Source organism: Phascolarctos cinereus, unplaced genomic scaffold, assembly GCF_003287225.1.
Source record: "Phascolarctos cinereus isolate Bilbo 61053 unplaced genomic scaffold, phaCin_HiC Scaffold_5;HRSCAF=322, whole genome shotgun sequence".
Classification (NCBI taxonomy): domain Eukaryota; kingdom Metazoa; phylum Chordata; class Mammalia; order Diprotodontia; family Phascolarctidae; genus Phascolarctos; species Phascolarctos cinereus.
In genome coordinates, this window is record NW_027555958.1 from 82,479,347 (window position 1) to 82,498,793 (window position 19,447).

Consider the following 19,447-nt stretch of genomic DNA (forward strand, 5'->3'; position numbering starts at 1 on the left):
CTAGTCAATAAACAATTGTTAAGCCCTTACTGTGTTCCAGGCACTGTGCTAAGCACTAGGGATACCAGAAAGGTAAAAAACAGTCCCTGCTCTCTAGGCACTCACAGTCTAACGGGGGAGACAATACACAAACAACTGTGTGCAAACAAGATGTAGACAGGATACACTGGAAATAATCAAGAAGGGGAAGAAACCAGAATCAAGAGGGATAGGAAAAGGCTTCCTGTACAATGTGAGATTTTAGCTGAGACTTGAAGAAAGCTCAGGATGCCAGGAGGTAGAGATGAGGAGGGAGAGTGCCAGGGAGGAGGGACAGCCAGGGACAACGCCCGCAGCTGAGAGGTAGAGTATTGTGTGTGAAGAACAGCTAGAAGGCCATTGTCATCAAATCGCAGAATATGTGGGGAGGAGAGGGTGTAAGGTATAAGAATACTGGAAAGATAAGGAGGGTGGGGCTGGGTTATAAAGTGCTTTGAACCCCAGAGGATTTAATATTTGATCACACAGGTGATAGGGAGCCACCAGTTTATTGAGTAGGGAGAAGGACCTTTGTTTTAGAAAAATCACTTTGGAGGATAAGTTGGAGCAGAGAGAGGCTAGGGACAGCAGCTCCACCAGTGGGCTATTGCAATAGCCTACTGAGATGATAAGGGGCTGCACCAGAGTAGTGGCAATGTCAGAGGAGAGAAGGATGTGTATTTGAAAGACGTTGCAAAGGCGAAATCAACGGGCCCTGGCAACAGTCTGAACATGGGGGATGAGAGATCATGAAGAGTTGAGGATGACACATAGGTTTCATGACCGGAGGTCTGAGAATTCAGAATGTCTGTCCTGCTCACACTGTTTTCTGCAGTGGGTGTGGAGGCCGTGGCAGAAAGCAGATAATGTTAATAGAAGTGATGGGAAGTAGAGTCGGGAATTTCAGATACAATTTGGGTTTGTTCTGTTCTAACTGGGACCCATATGAGAATGTGATGAGTATTCTGAGAATGTGGTAGAGATTAAAGGCTAAATCTGGGGCATGCAGACATTTTTGTAGTAACAGTGGCAGTCTATAAGACTGGAGTAAACATGCATCTTCTAATGTCTGGAGTAATTTCTTTGTTGATGCTCTCCCTTCCAGGCTTTGAGGAACTTTTCTGTGAGGAAAGTTAGGGAATTGATTTCCTTTTGTTTTATGTACAGAGATGATGTGGAATGGTCCTGAGAGCCTTCAGGAAATTCATAAAATGAAACATTTGGTAATTTTTGTACTAATGTACTATACAAACACTCTAGTATATCAGGTTGTCATTCATAATAGCACCTAACTTATTATCAGGGAACGACTCAAGTTCTTAAAAGAATAAATACAAAAATAGGACAAAGGATTAAACTATGACTTTCTAAAAGTTGATATTTTAACCAATTCACTGGGTAAGAAATAAGATAAGGATTGAGGGTCATCTCAAATTGCAACCTATTAGCTGATAGGTTAAAAACTGGTCTAACATCAAATCAGTAAGTCTGGGTATAAATAAGATGCATTATTAAAATATTAAAAGCATATGATTAAGAACAGTCCAACATACATCAAAATATTTATAGCAATACTTTTTGAAATTGCAAAGTACAAGAGGCAAAGTAGATAACAGTCTATTGGAGGATGGCTAAAAAGATGGTGGCACATGTATGTGCTGGAGTACCATTGCACCATATGAAACAATGACCGTGAAGAATGCAAAGACATGAGAAGACTTGTATAACTGATAGGAAGGGTCAATAAAACAATGTATACAAGTACAACAATGTAAATGGAGAGCATGACAACAAAAAGCTAAATCAATGGTGGGCAACCCTAATGATCATGTTTGACCCCCAAAGAAGAGATGTGAGAAAGTATCTTTTTTCTTTCTCTGCAGAGGTGATAACTGTAGGTAGGGTACATCGCCATATACTGTTGGACTTGACTGATATGTTGGTGAGATTTGCACAACTCTTTTTTCCCTCTTTCTTGAATTTTTTTTTAGGAGTGTTGGCTCTCAAGTATAGAAGGATATAGGGACATACTGAGAAATAAAGATACTGTAAAATCTAAAGATGAGAAACATTTTCTTTTTAATTTAAAAGTAGTGTGCTACATATATATGTATATGTGAGTATATGTATGCATATACATATATACACATGCACACATACACAAACATGCATATACACATGTACACACACAAATATATATATGAAAATATAGTTACCTCAGCCAGTTTCAGATGAAGAACAGCATTTTCAGTTTCCAGTTCAATTATTCTTTCTTCTTTGGCCTAAAACCAAGGACCCAGAAAGGAAACATCACCAAGAGATCATTTACTTTGGTCGTTTTAAAATTACAGCAGTTTCATTCAATGACACTCATTCTTGCTGTTGAACAGAACATAGAACGTATGGAAGGCTTCAGATAAACTCCTTCCGGCCAGATTGCAGCTCAATCTCACCCACCAGGTCTGAGTCTCTGGGCTATTTGGAACGCTTTAGGTAGGGGTTGACAACAAAGACTTCTGGGCTGAAGTTTGCTTCTGGCTGGACCTTGTTCCTCCAATACATAGTCTGCCTTTCCCTATATTCCATGGTCTCTGGTTCTGGCTCCATTCTACCTAATGTGACCATCTCCTATGGCCCAAGTCCATTCAGCTGCTGCTTTTTCTGTTACTATGATGACTCTCGGTCCTGCTACTGTTCTGATAACAGCCAAGGACCACAGTCTCAAGGCTTTGCCTAGGAAAGAAGAGTTGAAGCTGATAACAGCTGTGGGACTGACCCTGGTAGAAGTCACAGTAGTGAGGAAGGACCTGATCGGAAGCACAAATGCCAAGTCCCAGTCAATAGAAAAGCTATTACCAGAAGAAGGGAAAGAAGGAGCACAGAAAATAGGTCACTTCAATCACAAATAATCTCAGTATATGAAATTCTAATATATTTTTTAAATACCATACCATGCCCACCGCGCTGAGGATATTGTGAGTTTCATTCTCTGTACTCGTGTCTGCAACACCTCACACATTGGTGGCACACAAGAAGCTCTTAATAAATATTTGCTGATTGGTTGATTAATATATATATATATATATACATATATATATATATATATATTTAATATCAGGGACCTATTGCTCTTAGAATCATCACAATTTTATCTGGCATGAGTCCAGATATGATACATTTCACATTGACTGTTCACAAATCTACATGCTTGCCTCACAACATTCATGAACGAGGAGACATTTGAAGCTTTTATTCTCTTAAAAAACAAATCTGAAATGTGATGGGGGTGAGATAGGTGATGAGTTGAAGTCAGAGTGGAGGAACACATAAAGATAAACTAGGGAGGAGCAGCTAGCTGGTGCAATGGATAGGCTGGCTCTGGAGTCAGGAGGACCTGAGTTCAAATTCGACCTCAGAGACTTGACACCTACTAGCTGTGTGACCTGGGGCAGGTCACTTAACCCTGACTACCTCATCAAAAAAAAAAAGGGGGGGGAAAAAAGAGATAAACCAGTGAATTAGCAGGGGCATTTTTGTAGACAGCAGGAATTACAGAGGAGAGTCTGCTTATAAAAAGAAAATTTATAATACAAAGGGAGATGTAGCTGAAAGAATAAGACATAATTATTCTTAGATTGCTTTCCTAATTCAAAAATAGTTCTAGAAATCAAAACATATTTTCATCATTATCCTGCTTTAGCCAAGACATAGCATTAACAAACCCAAAACTTTTGTATATGTCTTCTTCCCCCCTCTTAAAATGTTTTGTTGATGCGCACTTCTTTTCTTTCTCTTCTGGGAGGGGGCTGCTATTTTTCTTATATAACAGTAAGACTAAATATTAGCAAGGAAGGACAGGGAGTACAGGGTGAAGGGAATGGGCTGTGAATAAATGAAGTCAATACTGGGCAGTACTACATACCCCAGGGACTATTCCCCTCCTTGCTTTAACTCTCTGTCTCTGAGGGAAACTAGACAAAATCTTGGAGGAGTGGGGCAACTAAAATTGCCGTTTTATCGGCTGAGTGTGAGTCAGGGAGAGATGTGTTTTCTCTGAGGGATGGTTGGGTCGTATCACCAAACCGGGTTTGATCTACATAGCAACCACCCCTAAGGCCCCAAGCAGCAGTATGGACACCACATTCCATAGTCTTTGTGGGGAAGGGCAGAGGAGCACAGAGTAGATCTCACAAAGCACTTGATTCTGGAAAGTTCACGCAGTGCCAAAGATAGAGGATGAACTCAACCTCAAACTCCAAATTTTCCATTCAGCTTCTCCTCTTTCAGTGTCTTTGTTCTTTTCTTTTCTTTCTTTCTTATTTTTTAAAAAGCATCCTTGTCACTTCCCAATGAAGTGACTCTTCTCCCCCTACACACACACACACACACACACACACACACATCCCAACCCAAATACACTCACATTAGAATCCTCCCTTTTAATAAGTAAATTACAAGGGAGCAAATCAAGCAAAATGATGTTGGCTACAGACATAACATTTTGAGAATTTATTTTTGAGTGAAATTTTCTTTTCCCAAACTCTTTTTTAAGCATCTGTATGGAATGTTGGAAGTCTTTTATTTAAAAACACAATAAATATGAGACAGGACTTTTGTATTTAGAAAGCATGTTTATATTGAATTTTTAAAAATTATTAACACTCTAGAATGCCTTGTTCATTCTTCAGTTGGTTGCCTTTATGTACAGGATAATTGTAGAAGGTATAAAGTTCTTTCAGAGATATTAAAAGATGAGTAAGATAGTCCTTAACTGATCAAACATCTTTATGTAGGAGAAACTATATTTTAAAGAGATTCTTTTGGTGTTTCAGTATATCCTTTTTTTCCCCTAGGCAATGGGGTTAAGTGACTTGCCCAGGGTTACATGGCTAGTAAGTGTCAAGTGTCTGGTCTGAGACCAGATTTGGACTCAGGTCGTCCTGACTCCAGGGCTGATGCTCTATCCCCTAAGCCACCTAGCTGCCCCTAGTATATCTTTTTGATGGGATCCAAGATAGGTGTCTCAGTACACAATTCTAGGGCACTCCACCAGACACCACCTAAATTGACATTCTCTTTGGGTTTGGCCATTGAACCAGTTCCCAAAAATCTACCTAACTGTATTTGATTGTCTAAAGGGTGGGGAACCCGCCCCTTGAGGACACATGTGGCCCTTTAGGTCCTCAAGTGAATCTCTTGGTCTGAGTCCAAGTTTTACAGAACAAATCCTTTTATTAAAGGGGTTTGTTTTTTATTGTTTATTATTGCTGTTTATTTTGTTTATTAAGGGGATCAAAGGGTTGCGCTTGAGGACCTAGAGGGCCACATGTGGCCTCGAGGCTGCAGGTTCCCCACTCCTGGAAACCATCATTCACCATCTTTTTGCATGTAGCATGACAGACTTTGTGAAATGCTTAGGGCAAATCTCAGTAAACTATATTGATAGCATTCCCTGATCATACTCGTCTAATAACCATGTCAAAAAATGAAAAGAAGGTTAGTCTGACATCATTTGCTTCTGAATTATGCTGGCTCTTTGAGGTTGCCATTTCCTTTTGATAAAATATTCTAGTCCCAAGGTCAAGTTCATTGACCTATAGGTACAGACTCCATTCTCTTCTTATATCTGAAAATCAAGACTTCAGCCCTTCTTTAATGCTGAGGGACTACTCTTGTTCTCTGTGATCTTTCAAAGAATACTGGCCAAGGCTACCTGATCACACTTGCCAGTTCTTTCAATATCCAAGGACATAGTTTGTGTAGGCCTCGTGCCTGGAATGCATCAAATGTAAGAAGCTATCCTTTCTTAACTAGCTCCTTACTTAATTGATATTAGCTTCCTATTAGCTATCTTTTGTTCTATGCTTTGGAGCCCAAAGATTCTCTTTGCCGGGGAAAATAGAAGTAAATTAAAAGTTGAACAGAGCATTTTTGTTTGTTTATTTGTTTCCTTTCCATCATCCATTCTCATTGCTCCATCCACCCCAAGCAGCAGTCCTATCATATCAGATTATTGCTGGCTTTCCTCTTTATCACAAATCTTAAAACGGAATAGTTATTTCATCATCATTTCCACCCAAGGAACAGGTTTCCTTTGATGGTGACCATCAGATTTTACATCAACCTTCCCCCTTTTGTTTCCTCTACCTTTTGGAGGATGAAATTATCCATAAGGAAACTCAAGGAATGATTGGCTGCTCTGTTTTTGGCAGTGAGAGAGACAGACAGAGACAGACACAGAGACAGAAAGAGACAGAGACAGAGACAGAGACGTAGAGAGAGAGAGACAGAGAAAACAGAAAAACAGTGTGCTCTACAGCAGATATCTGGATAACTGTTCAGCAATCATTTCTGCTATTTCTTTCAGCACTCTGGGATGAAGTTCATCTGGGCCAGGCAATGTGAACTCCTAAAGGGCAGCTAGGTGCTGTCTTACTATCTTTTCTGCTTACCTTGAGTATCAACTTTCTGCTATTTTTGTTCTATGCCTTTTAGTCCAAAAATCATTCTCCTTTGGCAGAGAGAAAATAGAAACACAATTTTAAAAAATGAAGAGTCCTTTCTTTCTTCCATCTATTATCATTGTCCTTTCTACCCTGAGAATTGAAACTCTCTCTCTATCGATCCTCCTATTTTCTCCATATTGGTACAAATAATGCCTTTCCTCACCTACCTCAGAATGTTCTGAGTTTTAGCAAGTCTTGTGCCCGAGCCAGACTCCAGCCCTTCCCACCCTCTTGGATGTGATGGGGAGGCCCTCCTAATTCTTCTCCCTTCTGCAATCCGGCCTTGATGCACACTTCTGGATAGAGGGGCTGAGAACAGGCCTTTCCATCTGCCACAATCCCTGGCATCTGGTTCCTGGTGACTCAGTATGGGTGCTGGCATCAGCCCTGTCTCTATTTCCTTCTTCTATAATTACCAATCTGAAGTTGGCTTTGTCTCCTTATGCAGTCCTAACAGATTCTAATCAGGTATCAGATGAAGATCATGCTGGCTTCAGGCGTCCTAGAGGTATTTCTCCGGACAGGCTGCCTGGGCACTGTGCCTCTCCATTTTCCTAAATATTGCCCCAGCGGGGACTAGCTTTATCCTTTGCTGTGGCTTGGACAGGCCAGGGCCAAGATTTCACTGGCTGTAGGATCAGTTTATAGAGGTCATGCTTGTTTTAGGCCCCCTGGCTGTAGGATCATAGAGGTCATGCTTGTTTTAGGCCCCCTTTAAGCATATTCTGGAGAGTGGTCACAGAATTCTGGCCGTCAATTTATGAATCCCTGGACCAGACGGTGCTTCCTTTTGGTTTTATATCCAATCATTACTTCATCTGGTGCCCTTTTAAGTCTCTGATGGAGTATTTGTTAGGAAGTCTGGGTTAGACGAGGACCTCCTAGGTCACCATCCTAACTGAAGTATTTTAGTTATCCTTCAGACTCCTACCATTCTTTCATATTCAACTCAAATTCTATGTCCTGAATGAGTTTTTTAAAAATCTAAGTCAACACCTATCTGCATAGTTCTATTGTAATAAATCCCACTCTTCTTCCAGTAGGTGTTTTTCATAATTAATTTATATGATTTTTGTGCTCAGTAGGGCACAGAGATCTTTACAGCTAATTTGGTTAATACTGAGAAATGTTCACTTTTTTTCTGACAATATAAAAGGGGAAACATGCATGTCCTGGAGGCAGCCCTTAATCGCTACATCTCTAAGAACACCTACTTCCACCAAAGCAGCAGTTAAGAAAAGGGAGTAAGGAAAAAAAAGAAACATGAAACCATTCAATTATAAGTATATTTTCAGAATAAAATCAGAGCAGAAACACATAGCTGACATAGCCAGTTGTCAAAAGTGCAATGCAATTGAATCTGTCAGTGGGTTAGCAGGCAGAATTAGGGAAGAAAGGAGATATGATATGAAAGAATGAGTAGAATTTGATGTTTTAAGGATGAAATGTATCCCAAGTCTGAAGAGATCAAAAGGCAATTCCAAGGCAGTGTAAACATTTTTCTTCTTCTTATTTTTCCTTAAATTTCCACCAGAGTGATTTAACATCATATACATAATAAAGAGGACCTACCCCAAAGTCTGTGGTCTGCATGTCAGCTACTACGTTGTCAGTAGTCAATAAACATCAGACTGTGCCAATAGGAATAATGTTTTCCATTCAGTGATATTTTTTTCCACTCAAAATACATATATTCCCCAATTTACCATCCAGTCTTATTCCAGAAAAAAGCCATCGGGGCAGCTAGATGGCACAATGCATAGAGCTCCAGCCTTGGAGTCAGGAGGACCTGAGTTCAAATATGACCTCAGACACTTGACACTTACTAGCTATGGGGCAGCTGTGGGCAAGTCACTTAACCCCAATCACCTCACCAAAAAAACAAACAAAAAAAGTCAGCTCCATAGAACTAAGAATATATTTTCTCAAAAAATGTAGTGATCATTATAAAATGGTAATTATATGCTAGGATCTGTTGCAGAGGAGGAAGAAGTAACAAAATCCTAGCAAGACCTTGACAAGAACTTGTAAATCAATTCAACATATTCCTCTTTGGTGTATTATGTTCTGGCCTTTTTATCCCAAGGCCAGGAAGGCTATATCTAGGGTACCCAAAGGGCTTGTGGAGCATCTCTTTTCTACTTTCATTGGTTCAATTTCCCACCCTCTGTATTTTCCCCATTATCGGGGGCTGACTAGTGCCCCAATTCCATTTAACCACTTAACAACAATTAGCTTTTCCAAGGAGATATATTATAAGACATAACAAGAACAAAGCACTAACATTTCCCCCCAACACTTTGAAGACATGCTGTCATCTATACCACTTCAGTCTCTAAGTAGAGGAGGCTCAACTTATCTCAGTTCCTACATAGCTTCCATCCCATCCGAGTTTATGCCATCACTGCTAGATGAGTCATTGTCTCAGTTACTGTGGGACTAGGGTCCTGAAGGTTACTCCTGAGCGTCACTCTTGATCCTCAGGACATCAATGCAGTGCTGGCTATAAACCCAAATTCTGGAATGCTGGGAGTACCCTGACCCTTTTGAATTCAGGAGGCCACAGACCCTATTCTCCTTACTTGTCACTATGAGCAAAGGAGGTACCAAGCTTCTCCAAAAGTGCTGAGGCAAAGAGGAAATGGATCAAGCTAATAGTCCTTTTCAAATGAGCAAGGGAGTCATCTGATAAGCTCTTAACTTTAAGAAGATTAATAAGGCAGCAGTGCACAGAATGTACTGGAAAGGAAGAAACCTGCCACCTAAGTGAAAGGTGCAAGGGTGTAAAAATACGGTGTGAACAGTGGGAATAGAAAGGAGGCAGTTAATTTAAGAGACACTTTAAGAGTAGAAATAACAAGACTTGGTAACTGGACATAGCTGGATAGTTTCTGAGATATGGGAAAAATCAAAGACGCGAATGTTTCTAGCCTAGGTGAGTAGGCAATGGTGGTCACAGTAAGAGATGGTGATGATAGGAGAAGTAGCTGGTTTGGCAGGGAAAATGCCACTTTCAGTTTTTCAGTTCTGTTGTGTTTGTGGTATTTGCAGGACATCCAAATGAAGATGTCCAAAAGCATAGCTACAGATGTGAATTTTAATGCCTGGGGGAACACTTGGAGATAAAGGGAATAGAATAAGCATTTATGTGTTGCCTACTATGTGACAGGCACCATGCTAAGCACTCTACAAACATCATATCAGTTGATCCTCACAACAACCTTGCAAAGTAGGTGCTTATTATCCCCATTTTATAGATGAGGAAACTGAGGCAAATGAAGGTTAAGTGACTTGTCCAGGGTTACATCACCAATAAGTGTCTGAGGCGGAATCTGAATGCAGGTTTTCCTGATTCCAGGCTCTATCTACTGCACCACCTAATTGCCTTGAACAGGTTGAGACAGATCTGATCATTCTAAATGGCGATTTCTAGACTCTGTCAAGAAATACAAACACACGTTCACAAGGAACTTGTAAGCGGTGAAGAGGAAGCAATATTGTAAATTTAGACTCCCCTTTCAAGAAGCTGGCAGCGAGGTTTGTTTTCCCCAGTAGCTGCCACTGTTTCTTACAGCAAATACAGTGGGGCCAACTAATATTTGGGACTGTCTTTCGCATGGACAGGAGTTTGCTATAGCTATGATACAAAGCCAGGAAAAAAATAATAAAATAATACAATCTAGAATGTATATGTTATATTGAGGTCAGATTGCTAGTGAATGATGCCAAGGGAATTTCTTATTTCTGTACTGGCTGGTACAGGTTGACAAATTTCTGAAGGACTGTAGTTTGGGATGCAGTTTACTGCAACTCATGTGTGGGAAAAGTGCATTTCTTGGAATATTCTCAAAAGGCTCTACAGATCTCACAATTTTGTCTGTCTTTTCATTGCCTGGAAATGTTCTAATTAAAAACTTAAAAAGAAAAAGTTGGCAGTGAAGAAAGGAAGATTAGATGGTAGCTGAGGAGGTGGGGCTGGGGGGGGATCAAAAAGGTGGCAGAAGAGGGATTGAGGGAAGAGAGTTAACAATCATAACAACAGCTGGCATTCACATACAGTAGTGCTTTAAGGTTGGCAAATAACTTCACATATGCTGATGGTTTTATTTGTTTGTTTTCAGGATAGGGGCTACCTGAACATAGTGTCACAGTATTTAAAACCAAAAGGGAATGTAGAAGTCACCCTCTCTAACACTGTACTTTACAAGCCAGGGATCTGAAGCTAAAAGGAGATCAGTGGTCATATAAGTTTGTTGTCGTTGAGTTATTTCAGTCATGTCCAATTCTCCATTACTCCATTTGGGATTTTCTCAGCAATGACACTGGAGTAGTTTGCTATTTCCCTCTCCAACTCATTTTACAGAACTGAGGAACTGAGGCAAACAGGGTTAAGTGACTTGTCTAGAGTCACACAATTAGTAAATGTCTGAGGCCAGATTTGAACTCAGGACCTCCTGACTCCAAGGCTAGAGCTCTATCTACTGTGCCACCTAGTTGCTCAAAGCAACTGCACATCAAGATTCCACTGACATTTGAACTCGGATGGCTGGATTCAGACTCCACAGTGCTAACCATTATGCCATGGAACCTATATAAAGTCACATAAGTAGTAAATATTCAACCCTCTAGTTAATGATAGTGAAGGAAGAAGCTAGGAATGGAAGGGATGGCACTTCTCACACCCCCCTGTTCCTGAAGTTGCATGTTCTGTGAACGTCTGGCTCCTTCTTCTGCTAACCAAGAGAGAAATCAAACAAGCAGATTCCCCATAAGGTAAATTTTTTTTTGTCCCCAGGCAAGATCTGAAATGTATGTCTTTTTTATACTCCTGGACACAAGATGACTTAGAGGCTTCAATGGGACGTGTCCAACATAACACAAAATACCCTGCTTTGGAGAGCAGATGTTCTGGGATTCATTCGAGGTCCCTTGTTTTCTCTCACACCCTGCGACGCTGCTTACCTTAATTTCACCTGAGGGTGGAAGCTACCAATAAAGATAGCTAACATCTATGTACCAACTTAGGGTTTGCAAAGTGATATATACATATGTGTGTGTATAACTACATGAAGACCCATATAGACATATAGAGAGATATAGTCAACCTGAAATAAAGAAGACTACTAAAACAGCAAAAACTAGGATCTTTACTGGAAACAAGGGAATTGCACTTTGGGATTATCACATAGCACCAGTGTACAAGTGCCTGAGAGGAAAAGAAGGGGGCAGGGTTAAATATATTTGAACAGGGATGGAGACTTATGGGAGGTACAGGCTGAGGAAGCTGTTACATAAGTTGTTTTGCAAAACTGAAAGTCCATAGAATAGGCCAACGGAGGTTCTGGAGTAGCAATATCTGGTCTAAATGGTGGGCTCCTTTTTCTTTTTTATTAACTGGTTTTGATAGTCCTTTAATTGGATTGTCCTCAGGTAGTTCACAGCTTTAGAGTCAGGTAAGGTCAGCTACATTCAACTCTCTGTCTCTCTCTCCCTTTCTCTCTCTCTCTCTCCCTCTCTCACCCCAATTTATCCTACTGTGGTGGAAATGCCACTAGTTATCAGGTTTCCTGGCTGCCACTTTCTAGCCTTGTGACCACGAGCAAATAACTTCATGTTTCTGAACTGCAGGTTCTGTCACCTGTAAAAAGAGAAGGCCTCCCCTACTGACCACATAGGGCAATTGTGAGGTTCTGGACTGGTGAAAACCCTTTGTAAGCATTAAGGAACTAAATAATAATAATAACCATTATTATTATAACAACAACAACATTCACGTAAAGAGCTTTGAGGTTTGCAAAGACTTTGCAAATCGAAGGCCTGGGTTCAAATTTCATAGCTGATTCTCCCTGTGTGACCTTGGCCCAATGTCTCTTTGGCTATTTGTCCCCTACTTCAACTGTAAAATAACGGGATGAGCTCTGGGATCCTTTCCAGGTGTAGATCTATGATCCTATGACCCTTAGCCCCAGCTCCACCAACAAAATGAACCAAAACAAAACAAAAAAAAGAGACCCCTAAGCCCAGCAACGTCCAAATCCAGACCCAAAGTTTCCAGAACCAAATCCTGCAAATGCTACTTGAAGAGAAGTTCTGCTCCTGTCATTACCACGAATCAGCTGTATGACTTTGGGGAAGTCACTCTAGTGACTTCTCTGGGCCTCAGTTTCCTCCTCTGTAAAATCAAAGAGATGGGCCTGAGGCCCTCTGAAATTCTGTGGTTCTAAGCCTAAAAAGGACTCCAGGCTGGTGGGGGCGGAGGGACCAGTCTGGAGGCTGAAGGGGAGGGCGCACCTCCTGGAAAGGATATTTTAAATCACCAGCCTGGCAAGGGGCAAAGGCCCTTGGACATGACCACTGAGCAGCTCTCGGGCTCACCCGAACTTGACTCTTCAGCTGCTGAATCCGCTGGTTGGTGATGAAGCTCCAGTTTAAGACCTTGGCAGGCATTATGAGTCCCGGGAGTCTCCTAGCTGTCTATCCTAGGGCTGCCGCTGCTGCTTTTGAAACTGACTCAAGGAGCAATAGGGCCGTTCGGACCCACCTGCCCGGGCGCGCTCCAGCCACTTCGATGACGCATCCGAACCCCGCTACCCGCCCGCCCCCAAACTCATGTTTCTTATTTTGTCGGCACAAGGGCATTCGACCATGATGAACATGCACCTTTAAAAATCTGTTCGCCGTTAACTAACCTGTAGCCCCAGTTTGAGAGGTAGAGGGGTGTAGTGGGTAGAGAGAGGGGAGCTTGAACTCTTGGGTTCAAGTCTTGTCTGTTACGCATGTCGGCTGAGTGACCCTGTCGTTTCACTTCTGGTGCCCCAAACAGTTCTGTTAAATTAATAATTAATCTGCCTTTCAATTTCTATTAAGTCATAGGTGCAGCCATCCCTACCTGGCCCCCACCCCTACCCCAAACCCTAGCCCACATTAAGGGAAATGACAGTCTGACAAACTCGGGTCTCCTTACTCCAAGCCCAGTGTTCTGTCCATAAAATAAACGTGTCTTACTGTTTGTGTTTTGCTCTTGTGTTTTTGGTTTCAGGACTTCCTTATGCTTGAAAAAAGGTTTTCATTGATGCCTTTTTTTTTTTTACATCACTATAGCTCCCCCCAGTATCTCTCCCATAAAGCCATCTTATTTAACAAATATTTTTAAGACAAAAAAAAAAGATGAAAACATCAGCATAAGTGATCAATATATATATGGAAAACGTCTAAAAATACGTGTAATGTTCAATGCTTGAGGACTTCCCAAAAGGGTTGTTTGGGAGTGTCTTTTCATATCTCTTTTTTCAAGGCATACCTGTTCTTTATAGTTTTGTTGCATTCACTTCTAAATTTTGCATGTGTGGTGGTGACTCCAGGCCCAGCACTCTATTCGCTGTACCACCTAGCTGCCCTCATAGGTATATACTGCATACTTACAGTGAATAAATTCAAATACAGGGTAGTCTGGAAGAGTAGGCATCTGGTGGGGAGGGAGATCAGGAAAGACAACGCAGAAGCTAAGAAGGAAGTACATTTCAGGTATGCAGGACAGCCAGTACAAAGGCATGTTCATATGGTACAATGAGAATATGATTAACAGTACAAGTTTACAAGGCACTGGAGATGCAAAACAACTCAAGCTTTCAAAGGGCTTTTCTGCTACTTCTAATATCAGCTCATGCTGTAGCCACTATGCTAAAATGTCTGAGATGTTGAGGGCGCTCATTTGGATGGAGCTGTGATCTTATCTGTGCAGTTTACAACCCTCTGTCCCAATGGTTTCTTATCTGTGGTGATTCGTGTCCATGGTTTTTGCATACATGTGCTAGAGAATCTAACTATACCCTAAGCGCCTTCTTATTATTCTAAAACCACATGAGTATCTCAACAGTGGCAGAAAAAGTCTTTGACAAAATATAACACTCAATTATACCAAAAACCTACAAAGTATAGGCACAGAGGGACATTTTTTAACATTAAAATTATCTATCAAAAATCAAAAGCAAGCATCATATGCAATGGGGATACATTAGAACTTATTCAATAAATACAGGACTAGGACATATGAAGAAAGATGCTATCTGCATCCAGAGAAAGAACTGATAAATAGATGTATAGAATAATCTTACACATATATGTATATACCTTATATATATATATATACATACATACATACATGTGTATGTATATACATATGTATGTATATACATGTATATATCTATATCTATGTACCTATTTGTGTCTAACAGTAGCTCTCTAGGGCTGGGTGGGAAAAGGGAGGGAAGAAAAAAAAAGTTGGTGTAGGTCTTTCCATGCTTCTCTGTATACATCGAACAGCATTTCTTACAGCACGATAGTCCATTACATTCACGTTCTACATTTTTTCATCACCTTTATTGACAATTCTTTGCTATCACAAAAAGTATCTTTCTTCCTATCAATGACCTCTTCGGGGTATAAGAAACTCAATAATGGAGTCTGTATGTAGGTCAAATGCACAAACATTTTAGTCACTCTATTTGCATAATTTCAAAAAGCTTTCCAAAATGGTTGTTACCAATTCTTGTGTTGAGTACTGTTTGAACACTTAGCTATTGGGGTATGGTTCTTGGTATTTTATGTGTTTTTGCACATATACACATACTACACACATGTATATATAATGTGTATGTATATACACAATTATTGTATAGATATAAATTTTTTATATATCTTGGATACCAAATACTTATCATGGAAATCTGAAACAAAAATGTTTTCCCATTTGACTGCTTCCTTAGGTACATTATATTTGTTATTGTCTCTTTGTGACCTTATTTTACAGATAAGGAAACTGAGGCAAACAGTGTTAAGTGACTTGCTCAGTCACACAGCTAGTAAGTGCCTAAAGCCAGATTTGAACTCAGCTCCTCCTGACTCCAGGGCCAGCACTCTATCCACTGTGCTACCTAGCTGCCCACAACAAACATCATATAGGTGCATTAATTTTGTCTGTGCAGAGCTAGTTTCATATAACTGAAGTTATATATTTCATGTATTTACTGTAATTATACAAATCATGTAATTGCTTGGTTAAGAATATATCTCCTTACCCATAACTGTAAGAGATATATGATCTATTTATCTCCTAAATTTTTTAAGTGTGATCTTTAATATTAAGGTCCCCTATCCATTTAGAATGTATTGTGGAATATAGGGTATGATGTTTGTTGATCTCAGTCTAATTTCTGCCAGTCTGTTTTCCAATTTTCCCAAAAGTTAGTTTTTTTTTATTTATTTAATCAAATAAAGAGTTCTTTCCTAGGTAATTTGTTTTCCACTTTATCAAACACTGGGTTAAGTTCGATTATTTTTTATTCTCCATTGCCTAATCTGTTTCATTGGTCTTATCTATTTTTAAAAACCAGTATTAGATGGTATTGATGTCTGAGGTCTAAAAGTGCTGTCCCCCCTTCATCCTTACATCTTTTCATCATATCCTTTGATATTATAGATCTTTTGATTTTTCAAGTGAACTATTATTTTATTCAGTTCTAGAAAGTATACCTATGATAGATTGATAACATAGCATTAAAACTATAATTTAACTTCATAAGTATTGTCAATTTGATTATATTGGCACAATTCACCACGAGCACTGAATATTCTAACTATTCAAGTGATTATTTCGTTAAGGGCCAGTTTGTAGTTGAATCTATGCAAGTCTTTTGTGTGCTTTGCAGACTGATCTTCAGACACTTTATTTTGCAGTTATTTGGAAAGAGATTTCCCTATTTTTGCTTCTTGGATTTTATTATCATAAAGAAATGCTGTTGATTTTTTCCTATTTATTTTGTAATCTGCAACTCTGCTAAAGCTACTAATTGTCTCAATTAGCACCTTTTCTGGTTCTCTAGAATTTTCCAAATATCGCAGCAAGACAGAGATAATTACATCTCCTCTTTACCTATCTTTATGACTTTTAATTCCTTCTCTTATTTTACTGATGTTGCTAGCATTTCCAGAACAATATATAAAAAAAGCAGGGACAGTGAACATACTTGCTTTACCCCTGAATTTACTGAAAAAATTCTAGCGTATCCCCATTATATAATGCTTGCTTTTGGTTTTTGATAATTTTAATATTAAAAACGTCCTTCTACACCTATACTTTGTAGGTTTTTAGTATAATTGAGTTATGTTTTGTCAAAGGCCTTTTTCTGCCACTACTGAGATACTCATGTGGTTTTGGAATAAGAAGGCTCTTAGTTGTAGATGCTCTAGCACATATATGTGAAAAACACGGACACAAATCACCAAAGATGAGAAACCGTTGGGGCAGAGGGTTGTAAACTGCATAGCCACACAGGTAAGATCACAGCTCTATCCAAATGAGCACCCTCGACATCTCAAGAGATTTTAGCAAAGTGGCTACAGCTCTCACTAGAAGTGGCAGGAAAGCCCTTTGAAAGCAGGAGTTGTTTTGTTTCTCCAATGCCTTGTAAACTTGTACTGTTAATCATATTCCCATTGTACCGTATGAACATGCCTTCGTAGTGGCTGTCCTCCATGCCTGAAATGTACTTCCTTCTTAGATCCATCAGTTCTTCTTTTCCTTCTGCATTGTCTTTCTTGATCTCCCTCCCCCACCAGATGCCTACTCCCCCAAACTACCCAAATTTGAATCTAAGTATGCAATGTATACCTATGTGGGTGCAGCTAGAAGGCACAGTAATAGTGCGAGGCCTGGAGTCAAAGACACTCATCTTCCTGAGTTCAAATCTGTCCTTAGACACTAACTAGCCGTGTGACCTGGAGCAAGTCACTTAACCTTGTTCGCCTTAGTTTCCTCATCCGTAAAATGAGTTGGAGAAGCAAATGGCAAACTACTCCAGTATTTTTTGCTAAGAAAACCCCAAACGGGAGTCGTGAAGAGTCAGACACAACTAAAAAGTGACTGAACAATGTATCTATACATGTACTTGTCCCCATTAGAATTTAAATTTTTTTCAATTAGCAAATATCTATTTTCTCTCTGACCTTGAGGAAAAAAAAAATCTATGTAAATAAAAACATACACAGTGAAACAAAACCAATTCCTGCATTACTCATAACCAAAAATGCTTAATTCTGTACCCTTAAGATTATATCACCTTTGTCAGGATGTTCTCTAAAATAATGGCTGGTCATTGTGTTGGTAAAAGTCCCTAAGTCTTTCAAAGTTGTCTTTAAAATGTTGTTATTGTATAAATTGTTCTCCTGGTTTTGCTTACTTCAAGCTGCATAGGTTCATACAAATCTTCCTTCCTAATTTCTTAACAGCACAAAAACGCTGCATTACATTATTAGGCCATAATTGGTTTAACCATTCCCCAGCTGATGAATGTCACCTTAGTTTGCATTTTTCAATCACACACAGATTGCTATACAAATTTTTGCACATATCAGTCCTTTCCCTCTTTTTTTGATTTCTCCTCTTTTCTACTTCCCTCCCCCAATTACAGTAAGTATGAGGATAGTATCTTTGTATCCTCAGCACCCAGAACAGGAGTTCTTAGTAAATGTGTAAGAACTATGTATTGATTGACACATGATACCGTGACTCTTCATCATATACAGCTTCAGGTTTGTTTTGTTTTAGTATATTCAAGTGGATCCACGATCACGTCCATTCAAGAGCTCCCACCAGCAGCGCAGATTTCAACCCCCTCCACAGTTGCGTATCCTGTGCTACTCTTCCACTTGTTTCTTTAGAAGGCCATCCTGACAGGGTGCTGTTACACACTTCAGTTAACTTGGTAGTTCCAACATTGCCCTGCTTGTGTATTCTCTTACAGGCTTCTTTCTGCCCTCTTCTATTAAAAAAAAGTTCCAGTAACCCTTTTAAAAACAAAATATTACTATCACTCCCCATTATAAGCCCTCTCCCCCTTGTAACAAATAAGTATAGGCAAGTAAAACAAATGTACACATTAGCCATGTCTGATTCTATACCTTTGATCCATCATTTCTCTGCCAAAATATGGTTCATCACCAGTCTTTTGGAATTCGGACTGATCCAAACAGTTGTTTTCCTTTACAACACTGTTCTCCTGGTTCTGCCCATTCATTCAGAATTTGTTCTGTAAAATTCTGTCCCTTTCAACATGGTCCATTGCATTCATAAAATATAATTTTTTCAGCTGTTCTTGGAAATGAGTGCCTATTATTTGGGAAGTGATAAGTAAATGGGATAAGAATATGTAATGAACTATTGTAAGAAATGATAAAAATGTTTGATTCAAAGAAACCTGGGAAACATGTATTAACTGATCCATAATGCAGTGAGAAAAATAAGGGCAATCTATATAACTGCTATAATGTAAAAGAAAAGTACTTTAAAAAATTTAAGAACCATAATCAAAGCAATGACTAGGAGACAGATCGTGAAATACACTGCCAACTCTTAACATGGAGGAATAAACTAGGTTTATAAAATGAGATGTATATTTTCATGCAAGGTCAATCTGAGGATTTGACTTGACTATACTATAGTTAAAAGGAATGGCTCATCTCTTTGAGGGTGGGGTTTGTAGGGGGAAGAAGCTGGTGGGTAATGATAGTGATGTGAAAAAAAAAGAACAATAGTATTAATAAAAAATTTTTAAATGCACACTGAAGAAAGAAGGAAACACATAAGCAGAGAAGTTTTATATCATTGTTAAGTGAAATTTAATACATACTTCAAAAAAATTGTACTTCACAGAAAGTTTCATATACAAACCTTTCTATTCTTTATACATTGAAATGGTCGTGTTTATTGCTTTTCAAGTTGATAATGAAAAGAGGAAATACAAGTTAAAAAAATCCTCGTGCTCATGATTATGCTGTGTCCAAATAACAATTACAAAACTACCCAAATTAATTTACTTATTTAGTGCTAGACTAATAAGTAACAAGGAGAAACCTTACAGAGTTGG

At 39.4% G+C, this 19,447-nt stretch overlaps 1 protein-coding gene across 1 annotated transcript in view; it reads right to left on the reverse strand.

Annotated features, from left to right (window-relative positions):
- Positions 1 to 12,971, reverse strand: part of KIF25 (kinesin family member 25) — a 104,357-nt gene extending 91,386 nt beyond the window's left edge. Inside the window, exons 1-2 of the mRNA XM_020970432.2 lie at positions 12,816 to 12,971; positions 2,235 to 2,300 (exon numbers count right to left, since the gene is read on the reverse strand). Coding sequence (XP_020826091.2) covers positions 2,235 to 2,300; positions 12,816 to 12,971 — 222 coding nt within the window. The remainder of the gene's footprint in view (positions 1 to 2,234; positions 2,301 to 12,815) is intronic.
- Between the last annotated feature and the right edge of the window lie 6,476 nt (positions 12,972 to 19,447).